The 14,537-nt window shown below is 47.8% G+C and overlaps 1 protein-coding gene across 1 annotated transcript; it reads right to left on the reverse strand.

The window, feature by feature from the left end:
- Positions 1-610: 610 nt before the first annotated feature.
- MIXL1 (Mix paired-like homeobox) lies at positions 611-1,871 on the reverse strand. Its single transcript, XM_064648102.1, has 2 exons — positions 1,504-1,871; positions 611-1,427 (listed from the first exon to the last, which is right to left on the reverse strand). Exons 1-2 carry the CDS (start codon positions 1,789-1,791, stop codon positions 1,008-1,010), a joined length of 708 nt encoding a protein of 235 aa, XP_064504172.1. The 5' UTR covers positions 1,792-1,871; the 3' UTR covers positions 611-1,007.
- Positions 1,872-14,537: the final 12,666 nt, after the last annotated feature.

A 14,537-nucleotide genomic window follows, 5' to 3' on the forward strand; every position in this document is an offset into this window, starting at 1 on the left:
GTCATTCAGGTGCTCTCCCCTAACTGTAGTCTTACAGCTCGCTCTGGTAGGCTCTGACGTACCACTTTGTAGGTTGGCCTTATCCTCAGAATACATATGCAGTAATTTATCCTTCCTCAATAAATTGAATTACAGGAGAGGCTTCTGTTACTACTAATTTTGGCATTCTCAGTGCAGAGCCATTCAGGCCACAACTCATCATTGAACATCTTCTGTGGAGTCACTAGAATTCAAAGCTGAAGCACCTTTACAGTGTCCACAAAATAGTCCTACTTTTCTGTAGTTTAACACTGACATTGGCTCAAGTGGCAGACTGGACGCTTTTGTCTGAGCACTTGAGATTTGGAGTTTCATACTACTTAGTCCATAAATTTGCATTTTAGTTCAGGGATGGGGGTGTTCATTTAGAGCAGATTTGAGACAAATACTGACAGAGAAGGTTTAAGGCCGTTTCTCTAACCCATCCTTCAGGCCCCTTAGGTCTCTCATTGGCAGCTGAACTGCAGCTGTGGCTCTCCAGGACCCGAGAAGAGAACTTGTAGCTGGGATATCTACCACTTTCCTACCTCATGTCAGCCAAGGTAAGACACCCTGCTAAAACACACACAAGCAGAGCAAAAATGTAAACCTTTATTTTTTTCAAAAAACCCCGACAGACCATCCCACTCTTTTCTAAGACCAGTCCCCACCCCCAAAACACAGTGGATTTGGTTAGCTTTTTGGCTAAAGAAGGCTAAATAGAAATACAAACCACGCTATCAGAAAGCTTTAAGTACAGGGTAAAAAGATGTCCTCAGCTGATGGAGCCGACCCGTATCTTTCTTAAATAAATAGGTAAAATCAGTTACTACCGGATAAAGTGCAACAGTGGCAGAGCAGCTGGGGTGAGGTAGCGCGCTGTGTGGCTGCTCCCCGCCCGAGCAGCGCACCCCGGGACGGGGTTTGGCGGGTTGGGCTGCGGGTTTAACCCTCTGCCCAGGCCGGGCCGCGTCCCGCCGGGGCGGCGCTCAGAGGGCGCGGAAGGCGCTGAGCGCGTTCTCCTCCCACTCCGAGCCCGACTCCGAGTATCCGCTGGTGTCCTCGGCGTCCGACACGGGCGAGTACTGCCCGCAGAAGGCGCGGGCCGGCGCGAAGGGGCCGGCGGCGCTCCCCGCGAACGGGGCGGGTTCGGCCCGGCCGGGCTGGCCGGGCGGGAAGCCCTCGAAGCCGGGGCAGGGAGGGAAGGCGGCGGCCGGCGGCCACTCGTAAGGGGCCGAGCCGTCCTCCGCCCGGGCCGCCCCGGGGAGGGCGCGGCGGGGCCGCTCCGGGACGCGCAGGGCGGCGAAGTGGGGCGGCCGCGGGCAGGGCGGCGGCGGCGGCGCGGCGGGGCCGGGGCGGGGCGGGCCCCGCTGGCGGCGGGACTTGGCGCGGCGGTTCTGGAACCACACCTGGGGAGAGAGGGCGGCGGTGAGGGCGGCGGGGCGGCCCCGGCGCGGCGGGCGCGGCGCGGCCGACGCCCCTCACCTGGATGCGGGACTCGGGGATCTGGGTGGCGTCCGCCAGCTTCTCCCGCAGATAGATGTCCGGGTACATGGTGTCCTGGAAAACCAGCTCCAGCGTCTCCAGCTGCGCCGCCGTGAAGCTCGTCCGCTTCCGACGCTGCGAGGCCGCCGGCGCCCCCTCCGACGGCTCGGCCGAGGGAAGCGCCCTGAGGGCGGGCGAGGCCGGGCCGGGCCCGCCGCCCCCCGCCCACCTGCCCGCGGGGAAGGCGGGCGGCTCCGCCGGGGACCCCCCGAAGCGCAGCGCGGCCATGGCAGCGGCGAGCAGGGGTCCAGGCCGTGCCCCGCCCTTTATAGCCGGGGAAGGGGGCTCGGCGGGGGCGGGGGTTCGAGGGGGCGGCACTGCCCCGCGGGGAAGGTGAGCGCTGGGGCCCCGCCGGGCTGGGGGCCGGGAGGTGCCTGGCTGGGGCGGCCTCTGCCTCTGCCTCGCTCAGCCCAGAGGACTCGGTGGTGGCCGGGCACCGCAGCCCTAGGTCTGCCCGACGGGGTGGGTGATGGCCGGCAGCCCTCGGCTCCCTGCGCGGAATATGGACAGCAGAAGGGAGAGGGGAGAGGGAGCTTTGCATCTGTCCTTTGTGGGCAAAACAACTTGGTGTTGGGAGGCTGGCACCCCGCATAGGACTGTCCCCCAGCTGGGTTATTTCTGATAAAACATCTGGGCTGATAGGGTTATGGAGTTCGCTCCCTCCATCTGCTGGTATGGAGGTAGATGTCCTCCAGCAGCTGTCTGCTTTGGCGAGTGATGAATCTTGCATGGTGTGAGACGTAAAGCAAACAGAAGTTATCTCTTCCCGTGGCTGCGGCTGCTCTGCTTGCAGTGCTTTGCTGCCAGCTGTGCGCCGGTGTATGGCCTCCTGCTGTGCTTGCTGCTGCAAAAACATCTCTTTCTTTTTAAGATGCAAGTTAAATGCACCTGGAGAGCCAGAGCCAGACGAGGCAGAGGCAGCCGCGGGTGTCATCGCCTTTCCCACCCACTTGCTAATGCCTGTGTACTCCTGCTCATCACACAGTTCTGCCGTGACTGTTTCCCAGCCCACACACTCTGACCAACACCAAGGCACTTAAAAAACGGTTTGCCCTCATTTTGCTCTACACGACTGTCTCCTAAAAAAAGTGACTTTGTAAGGAAAATTGTGGTTTGATTGTTAAAAGCCATTTTTGGAACTTTTATTCCTAAAGCTCTAATACATTTGTGCTTTTGCACATGCAGCAATCCAGGTGCTTTCATTACAGAAGTTTCTAGGTTATTCCCAAAATCATGGCCTGTAGTCTACAGACAGCAGTCAGAAACATGAGACTTGTACAGTGTTCTCAATTAGCGGAGTAATGAGAGGGCATAGTGGTGAGAAAGGACACGGTGAGTGGTGATCCAGAAAGCAAAGACAGCATTATTTTACATTTTTATTACAGAAGGGTTAAATTCCTCTGCAGACTCTGTGCAGATTTAGAAGATGCCATAGGTGGCACCAAAAGGGAAATTACTTCGTAATGCATTTGCATGATGAATATTTCATCCGATTTTACATCTAATTATATTTGCTTAAAAACATAGCAGAAGTTTCTTTTCTGAGTAATGAAGAATAGAGATGTGACATCCTTTAGGTTTCTGAAGGATTTAATCTTGCTTTGCCCTTATAGGAACATTGACTTTAGTTTCAAGGATTTGGTTAAGGTTGATTAAGTTTGCCAGAAAGAAAACAGGTTTTTGAGGAAATGTGTTTTTTCAAACACATGCATATGTTTTTCTTTCAGGAACAGCCCAGGCTTAAGGAGCTCTGGCACCACAGGCACCCCACTGTTTACCCCCATCCTGTTGTCTTCCCTTTAGCTGAGCATGTGTCTAAGCTGTGTGTCAGTCCACACAGTGCAATCAAGGAATTAATCCAAGTTAAATTAACTGTACAGTAACAGCAGTTGTGGGTTTTTTTTAAATCCAGAACTGGGATCCCACCTGTGGGTTACCAGCAGCCCCTGGGACAGCTGTGCAAGTGAGAGCACACTGCCAGATGGAGCAAGAGGGAGATGAGGGGATCCCATCTGGGGTGCTTCTAGGACTGCCACCACATGGATCTAATGCTGAGCTAGAAGAGAACAAAACTGAGACAGACTATCCAGGAGTGTAGTGGTTTTCAGTGTCAGACTTCCCATTAAGACGACTATCAATGTATATTGAATACATACTGAGGAAAGAGTACTGGGAGCTAACAGACCTGTTCCCAACTCATAAATCTGGAAATGGGCTGACTCTTTGATCTCTGACTGCTGTGACATCCTTCAGGCAAAAAGCCTTCTCAGTTCCCTTGCTGGTTCCCTTTATGGTTTCAGAGTTGTTCCAATGGCTGTCTTGTGACAGCAGCTGACGTGCTTCCCCTGATGAGGAAATAAATGGTGAGGTTTCCCAGGCCTGAAAGCTTTCATTAGGAGATAGAGATGTAACATTTATAGACTATTAAAAACAAGTCTACTTTGTTACAGCAGAAGAAAGGTAACTTTTACGCAGTAAATGTTGTTGCAATGTATGTTGTACGTGAGTGCAGGGTAACCGCTGGCTCTGCAGGGTGGAATAGGAAGCCTATAGGAAGCTGACCGAATTGTGGGCAAAGCAGTCAGTGCCTTTCATGCAGCCCAGGTTTACACACACAGGCTCCAGGGCATGGGGTTCGTGCTCAGGCTCTGCATTACCTGTCTGCAGACAATTGCATTTTCTAGCGGATGTACCTGTGAGGGCTAAGGCTGCTGTGAGCAGGTCAGGCTGCACTGCTTGGCTGCACACCTTTGGTGCTGACCTCTGTTTACTTCTAGCCTGCCTCAGTTTCTCTTTCTGGGCTAATACCAGCATGATGATATATCTTGGTGACGAGTCCTTATTTGCTTACCAGCAGTATGTGCTGGATGCAAAGCAGAGCAATTCTGGGTCCATAGCCCAGGAATCGTATTTTCTCTTTCTTTTTGCTCACACTAATTTCCTCCATGGGATCCTGGTGGCCACCCTTCTGTATTGGCTTGGTTTAAAAGGGATCTCAGATTGAATAAAGGCAAGGGTGCTCTGATTGTAAAGGAGTATGCTGTTAGGTGGAGATCAGAGTAGGAGGTTTTTGCCTCTTCTAGACAAGCAGAATGGCAGAAAGACATCTGCTTGCTTCTTTCTGCCAGTTCTCTCCCTCCCAACATTGGCACACTTCACAGCTCCTACAGTGTCATCCCACTGATGTCCTAAAAGCCATGCCTGTGGAGTAGTGTAGTGTGCCTCCTGCAGCAAGGAAAATGTGCTGTGTCTGGATTCAGTGGAGTTTCCTTTCCCTAACAAGTAGTTTTGCATCCTGCTGTGCCCCTGGTAGTCTGACAAGGAAGTTTCCAACGTCTTGAAGGTGCCAATATCTGCATGGAGTTATACCTAGGCAAGGGCTGGAAGCATTTAGGAAGACATTCAGAACTTCCTTGTTTCCTATTCTGCATACTTGCTTTTACTTGTGTCCTGTCTAGATACAAAGGGGAATTTTACTTCTTCCCCTCAGATGCAGAAGGTATGATATAAGTCCAGAAGTGGCTTGCTTTTTGAAATTAGGATGGCTAAAACTGAGAGCTATCTCTGAGGGAAGAGCAAACTGTCTTGTGTTGCTATGATCCTGCCTTACATGACTTGAGGAACTGGAGCTTGGGAAGCATCCCAGAATGTATGGCAAGAGTATGCAGTAGTGTGACATCCAGTTGTGACTTTGCTGACAAAACAAACACACCCCTTTAGATAACTAACACACGTGAGCAGTTCTGCTGCTCAGTCCTGGAGGGGATGGGACATGATGGGTTTTATCATGCAGTGGTTTGTAATTGCTAGTGCAGCCTTTGATGTGTTCAAACTCTTCTGGCTTCTCTCATCACCTTGGTCCCTTCTAGGACTCTTCAGGGACACAGCTCTTGCATGGTATTTTGTCATCCCAGCAAGACTTACTGTTTTTTGGGGGTTTTTTTGGTGGCTGTCTTTAACATGAATCCTCTGGTCTCTAAACCTGAGATGGAAGTTTTCAGTAGTGCAAAGTTAGCAGTATCTTGTCAACCTGACTAAACTTGCAAAGACTTGGTATCTCGGGGATCTCAATTTCTACATCTACAGAGAAACAGGCCAACAGGCTCAAATCTTATCACAGAATCACAGAACGGTTTGGGTTGGAAGGAACCTTAAAGATCATCTAGTTCCAACCCCCCTGCCATGGACAGAGACACCTTGCACTAGACCAAGTTGCTCAGAGCTCCATCGAGCCTGGCCTTGAACACTTCCAGGGATGGGACATCCACAACTTCTCTGGGCAACCTCTGCCAGTGTCTCACCACCTTTACAGTAAAGAATTTCTTCCTAATATCCAGTCTAAATCTGCCCTCTTTCCGCTTAGAGCCATCCCCCTTGTCCTGTCACTACATGCCCTTGTAAAAAGTTCCTCTCCCTATATTAGGGGACTGACCAAAATAAAAGGAACAGTGGTCACACAAACCTGATTTCATTAACTTAGAGAAAGTTTAAGAAAGAACAAAACCACACTTTTGCTGTTAAGACGTAGCTTAAGTTTAAGCTATATTGAAGAAGCAATCCCTGGATAATTATCTGGCAAATAAAATTAATTGTAGACCAGAGACATTTGTATGGTTGTGCATGTAACTGCATTTGCCTCAGAGCTTCTGCTGGCATGAAAATGCCATATAATTTCCAGCTTCTTTAGCAGGGTCCTGATAGTAGAAATTGTTAATGCATGTTAGACTAAGGTTTTGAGGTTTTTTCATTATGCCTAAGAGGAAATCTTTGGATGAATACTTAATTTCCCTTTGATGGCTTCTAGTCATTCTGACAAAGCTCTTTACAGCCTCCAAATGCTTTCAGAGGTTTATCAGGTCTTCCCAATGTACAGACACCAAGATCTATATATTGAGGCTTTTAGGTAGAGTTCTGAGATCTCGCAGTGATGTCATGTTTTTAATTTACAGTTGTCATTTTTCTATCCCTCGTAGCTGTAATAAGGAAGAGCTTGAGCAGGTGGGCTGTTTATAGTCCTTGCTCTGACATGGTTTGCAGATGGCTTGAGACGTATTCTTGAGAGACCTGAGCTGCCTGTCCATTGTGGATGTTCAGCTGTGCCCCTGAGAGCCCTTCCTTGACAGAGCCCTCTACAAAGAAGAGGAGTTTTGCCTTTCTGGTCAGCCCAGGAAGTGTATTTGCCTCCACCTGGGAGACAATGAGGTGGATACAGCCAGCATCTTACTTCAAGGCCAGAAGTGTGACTTGGCCACACTCCAGGCGTCCCCAGATTGTCCCAGTTGGCAGTGGGTGCTTGGATGTGGCTGAGGAGTGAAAGGGAGAGCAGTGCTGTCCCTATTTTCTGTCTGACAGTGTGACCTGTGGTGGTGCAGCCATGGTGTCCTGAATGTTACCTGTGACCAAGGGACTGGGCTGAACCCCTTTCAGGGCTTTTGTACCAACGGGTAAGAAATACGGGAGGGAGCCCCTTGCACTGGAGAACCAGAAGGATGTCAGAGCCTGGTGACATCAGTCCCCAGCACAGGCTGCTGCTCATGCAGCCCAGCCCAGTGCAGTGCCACCAGTTATTTCAGATCCCAGAGTAAAGGGCCAGGCTTGCCCAGCAGCTCTGTGCACAGATCTTCCATGGGGTTAAAATAAATGCAATGTGATAAGTGGTTGTGCCCACTCTGAAAGATGACTGTGCCTGGCTCAGACCTGGTTCCCTCTATATATGCATGATCTGTTTTGCCTTGAAAATTAAACTGCTGTCTCTCTTTGTTTTTGGCAACAAGAAGCTAATAGTATACTGTGACTTTAGCCCTGTGCTTAGGAGGGGGATGTGACTTGGTGGGTTAAGCCATTTCCTGAGAGGTGTGAGACAAGACTTCAAGACCTGGTGGTGCTGTTCGTGTATTCTGCTCCAAGGAGTTGATAAGAGCTTCAGACACACAGAGAGCCTTGAAGAAAGCGCCCGTGGGGGAGGCGTAAGAACCTGGCAAATGCATATGAAAAGATCAAGGGGCTTCATTTGCTAAATCCCAACAGGAACAGACTTGGGGCAAGATGCCCAGGTTCAGAGAAGACACAGCAACAGGGCAAGAGCAGAGTATGTCTGATGGCTGGCACCTGGCTCCCTACCTTAGGAGGGAGAGGAAGATCAAGGATTTGGGAGTGGGAGGAAGATAAGAGCAAATGGTGGGAGTGGGATGGGGGTAAGGGCAATAGGGAAGAAGCTACCTGGATATAGGAGAGGCTGGCTGAAAGAGCAGGAGATATTTAGTGTTGAATTTAGACACATTTAAAACTCAACCTACCTTTGGGTTTTGAGATATACCCTGAGAATGGCAGGATGTGTGTACCTGACTCTCACTGGTGCTTCTGCAGTGAGTGGGCAATCCCACAGCTTGCTGTAGCAGCAAGCCCTAGGCTTAAACAAATCCTTGTTGCTATTTGTCTTTGTGCTCTCTCTGATTTTGTAGCGTGTGGTACTGTGAGGGAACTTGAAGCCTCTATTTAATAGTTTATCATATTGCTATTGCATGCTCTGAACAAGGTCATACCCCACTCTTAGAGATATTTTCCTTAATGAAGAATTTTATGAGAACTGTTGATGCAGGTGGTTGTCTGTATAAGATAACTGAGTTATCTGAACTCTCAGTAATCTGCCATTAATTCACTGTGCAAGCAAAGGAAAAAACTCTATCTCTGCAGATGAATGAAAGAAGAAAGAAGAACAGAAAATCTAAGGAAAAAGACAGGACCCTGTTTACCTCCCTTTTGTACAACACCTGCTTAGGAGAGGCAGCCAGAATACTCACACAGGGCAGGGCGGGCAGGGGAAGGCTGGGTGATTGATAGCAGAAAGGCCACATCCTCTTTTAACACCAAAAATTCCCCAAAAAGTCCCCTCTCTTCCCTTTTCAGGCTCCTTGGCCTCAGCAAGCAGTGTTAAGATACTGTTTTGTACCTTTCCTTGGCAGACTCCTAAACCCTTATCATCATCCCCTGCATGTGGTGAGCTCTTCCTTCTACTCCAACTTAGCAAATGACAGTCACAAGATTCTCTGTTTCTGTCCTGCAATGTTTGGTATCTGAGTGCCTGAGCTGCTGAAATTAATGGGGTTTTATGAGAATTTTACATTTTTTTTTTCTTTGTCAAAGCTTGTGTCTCAATGGTTATTGAGAAAAGGATCCAAATGTGAAGCAAATTTTGCTCCAATGTTTCAAAACCAGAAAGCAAAACATCTGAACTTTCCCAGTAAGGTCAGATGCCTGTTTCAATATGAACACGGATTCACTGTCTTTCTCTGCCCTTGGCTGCCCTGGTGCTATTAAACCCCACAAATCTTCCCTCTTTGAGTGATACTGACTGGAGATTTCTTCAGCTGGCTTCTCTGTGCTTCCCTGCTGCTTCTCAGGCATGTGCCAAGGTCAGTGCTCTGGCTTCAGACTTATCATCCATTCTAAATGTTTCCCATCCTCTTTTCTGATTAGTTTTGGAGATGAGAGATTCTTAGTCTCTTGTGTATCATGGCATTTGCAAAAAAAAAAAACATTTTGGTTTGCTCTTGCATTTTTTCTGGGCTCTTTCATTTCAAAGAATTTCAAGCCTCTGTACAGTTTGGTAGATTTTCAGGTTGAATATGTAATGCAGGGTGGGAAGTTCCACCTGAGCTGGGGATTTGTAGTTGATCATTAAATCAGCAGTTTCAGGTGATCATAGCTGGGGAGTGCAGTGGTTAATATGCCATTTGATGAAGTAATTCTCTTCTATGCATGAATTGACTCACATTTCTTTGCTATTTAAAGTCACACTGAAGAAAAGAAAAAGAAAATGCCGTGCAACAAACTTGGTAGACATTATTTCTGTGGGTTATCTTGACTTTTGTAAGCCCACAGCACAATTTTCTGGTGCCTGACTCACACAGAAGCACCATATATTTGCATAGAAAAGTATCTCCATCTTCCTCCCCCACTATCCATCCTCCTGCCTCAACCATCCCAGATAAGCTCTCTGATAGCATCCTGCATGTTGCCTCACTCCTCTCTGCAAATACGCTCTCTGAGACGTCCCTGCCCTCCACCCAGCACCCCCTGGGCTGCCCTGCTCAGGCAGCTCCTGCCCTAGACATTCAAAATGCCTCGTTCTCTCATTCCCATTTTACATGACAGCTGTTTTTCTTCCCCTATTATTTAAGCTCAACTCCTCTGCTTTTATTTCTGGCAGGATTATTTTTCTATTTGACTTTGGCCCTGTTTGCCAAGGGCACACCCTTGTCACCTCCATATTCTAATCCTCTCCTTCGTTATCTAAAGGTCTTCCTCTCTTTCCTTTTATTGGTACTTTTATCTCTTTCTCCACTGTCTTTTAGTCCCCTTGATTCTTACCCCTCTCTTTTGCATGTGACCAAGCTCGTCTTGCACATGTTACTTGGGGGATTTAAGACTTCTCTCCTTGATAGCTTTTCTTCCCTGCCCCTGGAAGGTTCTTCGTGCTGCTGGACACATGCCAAAGAGCAAATAAATTCATTATTCCAAATGAGACAATTGCAATCCAAGACTGGAGAGTGACTCCAGGTGGCAGTGATCACAGCAGCTCTCTACTGACATCTTAGCCATCCCCCATATCTTTGAGATCACATTTTTCCTCTTTTGCAGCCATATTTTCACATGTGGGAGGCTGTCCTAAGGTATTTCAGGTAAGAGAATGCACAAAGGAGAAATGAGAGTTTGCTGCAAAGGCTGAGTGATCAAAAAAGGGTGCAGCAGCATCCTAGTGTAGGTTTCTATTTACAGTTCTACTGCTGCTGTCCTCTTTTGTCACCACGCTTGGGCTCACTGACACTGCCTGAAGTATGGCTGTAGACAAAGTCTTCATGGCTGAAAATTGCAAAAGTGGGCACGATATCACATCAATCACAGCATCACCTTAGTGTTTCACAGTTTGTGTGTCTTGGTCAGTGCCAGCATAGCAGCATTCATGGTTTTCTAGCGTTTCAGAAAGGCTGTATTTCTCTCAAATCTTGCTAGGATAAGGGCAGAAGGGAGAAGATAAGGAATTTCCTTTGATTAAGCTCTCTTGGTCGAACTGTCCTTCCTCCATGCTTTGTATTTCTTATCAGGCAAGGCAGCAGGACTCCTGGCATGTATAGAGCAGTCCAAGAGAAACAGGGCACCTGCTACCACTGAAAATCCTGACAGACCAAAGACCCTGCCCACAGAGCTTGATTTTACATCTCTTCAGCCAAATGGTCATCTTTCCTCTGGCTGCATGGAGCAGGCTCCTGCTTGAGGGACTGATAATTTCTGAGATGCAGAGAGCCACACAGTTGCCCAAGCAAGCAAACCCCTCTGTGTTGCACTCTTTCCTCATCCGACCAACCTGACCTCCTTCATCTCAAACAAATCTTTGCATTTCAGCTTTGCACAGCAGCAAGTTGCCATTTACAGTGAAAAACCAAGTCTGGGCTGTCCAAACGTACACATCAAATGCCACAGTAACTTGCCTGTGGCTCTACTGCTGAAGGGAAGGTGCATGGCATGCTGGCAGAGACACACGGGGTTGCTAGAAGATCCCTATTCCAGAGCTAGATTGGTGCCTGTTTCCTGCTCTCCAGGCCTTTATCTAATCTTGCAGCAGTGCAGCTTCACCAGATTCCTTTGGCTAACTGAACTTTTAAAGCTGGTTTCAGGTGGGAATTTTACTTAGGACTATATGAAATGTGTATGCACAAAGAGCTGCAGAAGACAGATCATTCATTCCAGGTCTGCGTGAACTTCTCTCTCCACACTTCCCAGGGTCAGTTCTCAAACTCTGACTGGTGTTTTCAGCAGCTGCAGAAACCATGGACCACATCACACAATAGGAGAGCCTTATTCACTTTTTTTTCATGACAAAAGGACAGGCACTCCTGCAAAATCCTCTCTGTGGGTCTGGGTTGCTGGTTTTCTCCATGTAGGGATGTAGAAATCATGAACTGTGAAAAAAAAGGAGCAATGAGGTGCTCTTTGGAGCACTTGCAGAATAGCCTTAGTTTAGATAATGGCTTTTTTTTTCTTCTTCTGAGTGGAGTTCGGGCCATTTGGGAACTGACCATTCAATTGACCATTAGATGTGGAATAGGAAGGAGAGTACAGCATAAAGAAGACAGCAACAACCTTGGGGTGAGGCTGAGAGACTTCTATGGTTGCTGGTGTCATCTGCTTAAGCAGAAATTAATTTTACATTTTGGAAGGGGGAAGGCAGCGCTGATCATTCCTGGCTGCTGCACTGGGTACGTGCCGATTCACTTGGCTACGAGGATGATGCATTTTGCAGCACAGAGGAGGCTTGTGTCCACGTAGTTTTAAGGAGAAATTGTGCCATCACACCCTTGAGACAGTAAACAAGTGTCAGATTGTGAAAAGGGCTGTACCAGTAACTCTTACCTGTGACATTTTTGGCAGGCCATTTCACCAACACCCAGGGAAGGCTCTCAGACGGGTGATGCACTGTCTCCTTGCATTTTGCAGCCTTTCCTGGTGAAGGTAGGCTAGATATCCCTGGCTTGACCTTTTAAAAGGACTTCTTCCTAGGATGGTGGGTCCCTGCAAGATGCAACAGAGCAGGTCAGGACAGAGTAGGACAGGAAATAGTAGGACACTGACATTCCCTCATGGGATCTTTTAGGATCTCAGAAGAAACTACAGCTAAAAACCAAACAATTCTGAGTCACAGACTCGAAGAGGAGTTGCAGTGATTGTAAAACTGTGAAAGGTACCCCAGGAAACCCAGGACATTCACATGGAATACATCCAGCAATACAGTAGTATAGATGCTCAGACAAGTACAGAGTGGGTTTGGACATTTTGAGCACTAGACCTCATCCAATCAACACTGGTGAAACCTCTGCACTAAACCTTTATTCAGCAGTGTTTCAGCCTCCCCTATTTTATTGTACCCTAGTTTGCGTGTCCTGTACCCCATGGGCAGTCACCCTTTTGAACCAGAAGTGTCCTTTGAATATTCCATGGCAAAAAAAACAGTTACATACAGCAGTCACAGTGGCTGCTCCTATTCTTGTATCATGACCTCTGGTTTTGGCTGACAGCTGTGATGATGGAAAGAGAAAAGGGAGCCTGGAAGGAGTCCGGGCAACACTTTGGATACTTTGGGGAAAAATACTTGATTAGTATGTGTGACTCCAGTGTGACTTCAGCTCTAAGGGCTGTTATCATTGCTGGCTGACCAGAAATGCCAGGCAGGCACAGGGAAGAAGCACATCATGTATTTCACCCCATATCTCTAGCAGGCAGGAGAATTGTGTGGCTTTTTATACACTGTAGTAACCCAGGTGAGTTCATAGAGCATTGCAGTGTGGAGGACCACCCTTGCCCACTTTCCTTAGTCCCTAATCCCCTTGTGTTAGCTACAGGGATTGCAGAGTACAGACCAGGTTTGAGTTGCTCTGAATCAGTGTGGTGAGTCCCCATCTTCAGGTTTATGGGACTTGTTCCCAGCTGTTCTCCCTCAGGCTGCTGCAGAAGGTCCTCGGCAGCAGTTTTCCATCCTGCAAGGATTTAAAGCAATGCAGAGATTTCATCCAGGAAGTCTGTGCTGCAGCAGGTGCCATCCTCAGGGACCATTATCGTCAATACCCTTGAATTCTGGATAAGTTTTCCCCAAACTTAGCTTTGTTATTTTCTTAATAGTGAAGTACAGTGCAGAGATCTCTCCCAAAAGCTCTGGAAGCTGCTGGTCCTGTCTGGAAAGGGGCTTGGGTGTGTGATGTTCCTCACCAATGATTTTTACTGTGCAGCAGCTTTTACCCAGGTTCCAGCAGCATCACGGTGGCACCAGTGATAGCAGTGTAAAAGCACTTGGCCTCTTTCAATCTGGACAGTCACCTGTGAGGCACTAAGAGAGCTTCCTACAGCGAGGTCATTCCAGCTGTCAGTCACTGCTCACCTGGGCCAGATTCGATTGCTGATCCCAAGATGAAAGGTTTCATCCTGTCTTCTCCAGAGGTGGCTGTTCTTCCTGAAGAAATATTTCAAGACCATTTCTACTGGATACAGGAAAAAGAAGCAAACACATCCCCAGGCTTTTACTTCCATGCTGGTGTTGCATTGCTTCCTGTGACCCTCTCTTCTCCCAGCAATGCATGGCTTTAAGGTTGCACAGGCTGGGTGGAATATATTTTAGAGCGAGACTCAATTTAGCCATGATGTCAACTGCAGCCAACTATAAAAAGCTCAGTAATGCTCTTTGAAAGTGTAACAGCTGCCGCTCTACACAGTCCCTGGTGTATTACAAGTCCGCCCTACTTCATGTGCACACAACCAAAATAAAATACGATAGCAATCATTATATAGTTCAAGGAATTTGGGACAAAATCTCCCCAGAAACCAGGAGGAATTCAAGGTTAGACAAACTGGGTAATTTTACACAGTTTGTTAACAGAAAGGTAATTTTATCTGGCTTTGCAACATAGCGTGACTTCTACCTCACACTTGACTATGTGCTATCAGTGATCCCTACACAGTGACAACCGAGCAGAAAAACTTTTGGCAGTTCTGGATAAACTGACTTCTTGCATGTGGTAAGTCCAGAAATACATTATCCAACATATGAAACCTTTTTGTTAAGTGGATGGAGCCACATTTATTTCAAAAAACACCAGCCAGGCCGAAATTTCCCATAAAAGCAGGACTATTTAAGAAATTGTGATTTGTTAACCTAGAGTGAATAGAGAAAAGTGAATGACTGTGGAATTGTGCTGGCACTGGAGAGGGGTCTTGGCTTTCAGGGCTGTTAAGGACAGCCCTGAAATGGTGGATGCTCTAGTAAAGCCAATTCTTTTCCATAATCTGAGAAATAGGCATTTAGGAGTAATCCCCACATTTCACTCTGCAGAATTCCTTCTCTTGAGGGCCTTGATATATTTTCCAGGGATGTGTCCTTGTTTTACTAGAACATGGGAAGACTGAGTGGCCTGCTCACAGTTATGCGA

The sequence above is a fragment of the Pseudopipra pipra genome, chromosome 3 (genome assembly GCF_036250125.1).
Source record: "Pseudopipra pipra isolate bDixPip1 chromosome 3, bDixPip1.hap1, whole genome shotgun sequence".
NCBI classification, from domain to species: domain Eukaryota; kingdom Metazoa; phylum Chordata; class Aves; order Passeriformes; family Pipridae; genus Pseudopipra; species Pseudopipra pipra.

Excerpts from the sequence above, each read along its gene's own strand:
- MIXL1 (XM_064648102.1), bottom strand. The coding sequence starts at position 1,791 with ATGGCCGCGCTGCGCTTCGGGGGGTCCCCGGCGGAGCCGCCCGCCTTC. Across the intron at positions 1,428-1,503 it reads TCCCCGAGTCCCGCATCCAG|GTGTGGTTCCAGAACCGCCG; the intron begins GTGAGGGGCGTC and ends CTCTCTCCCCAG.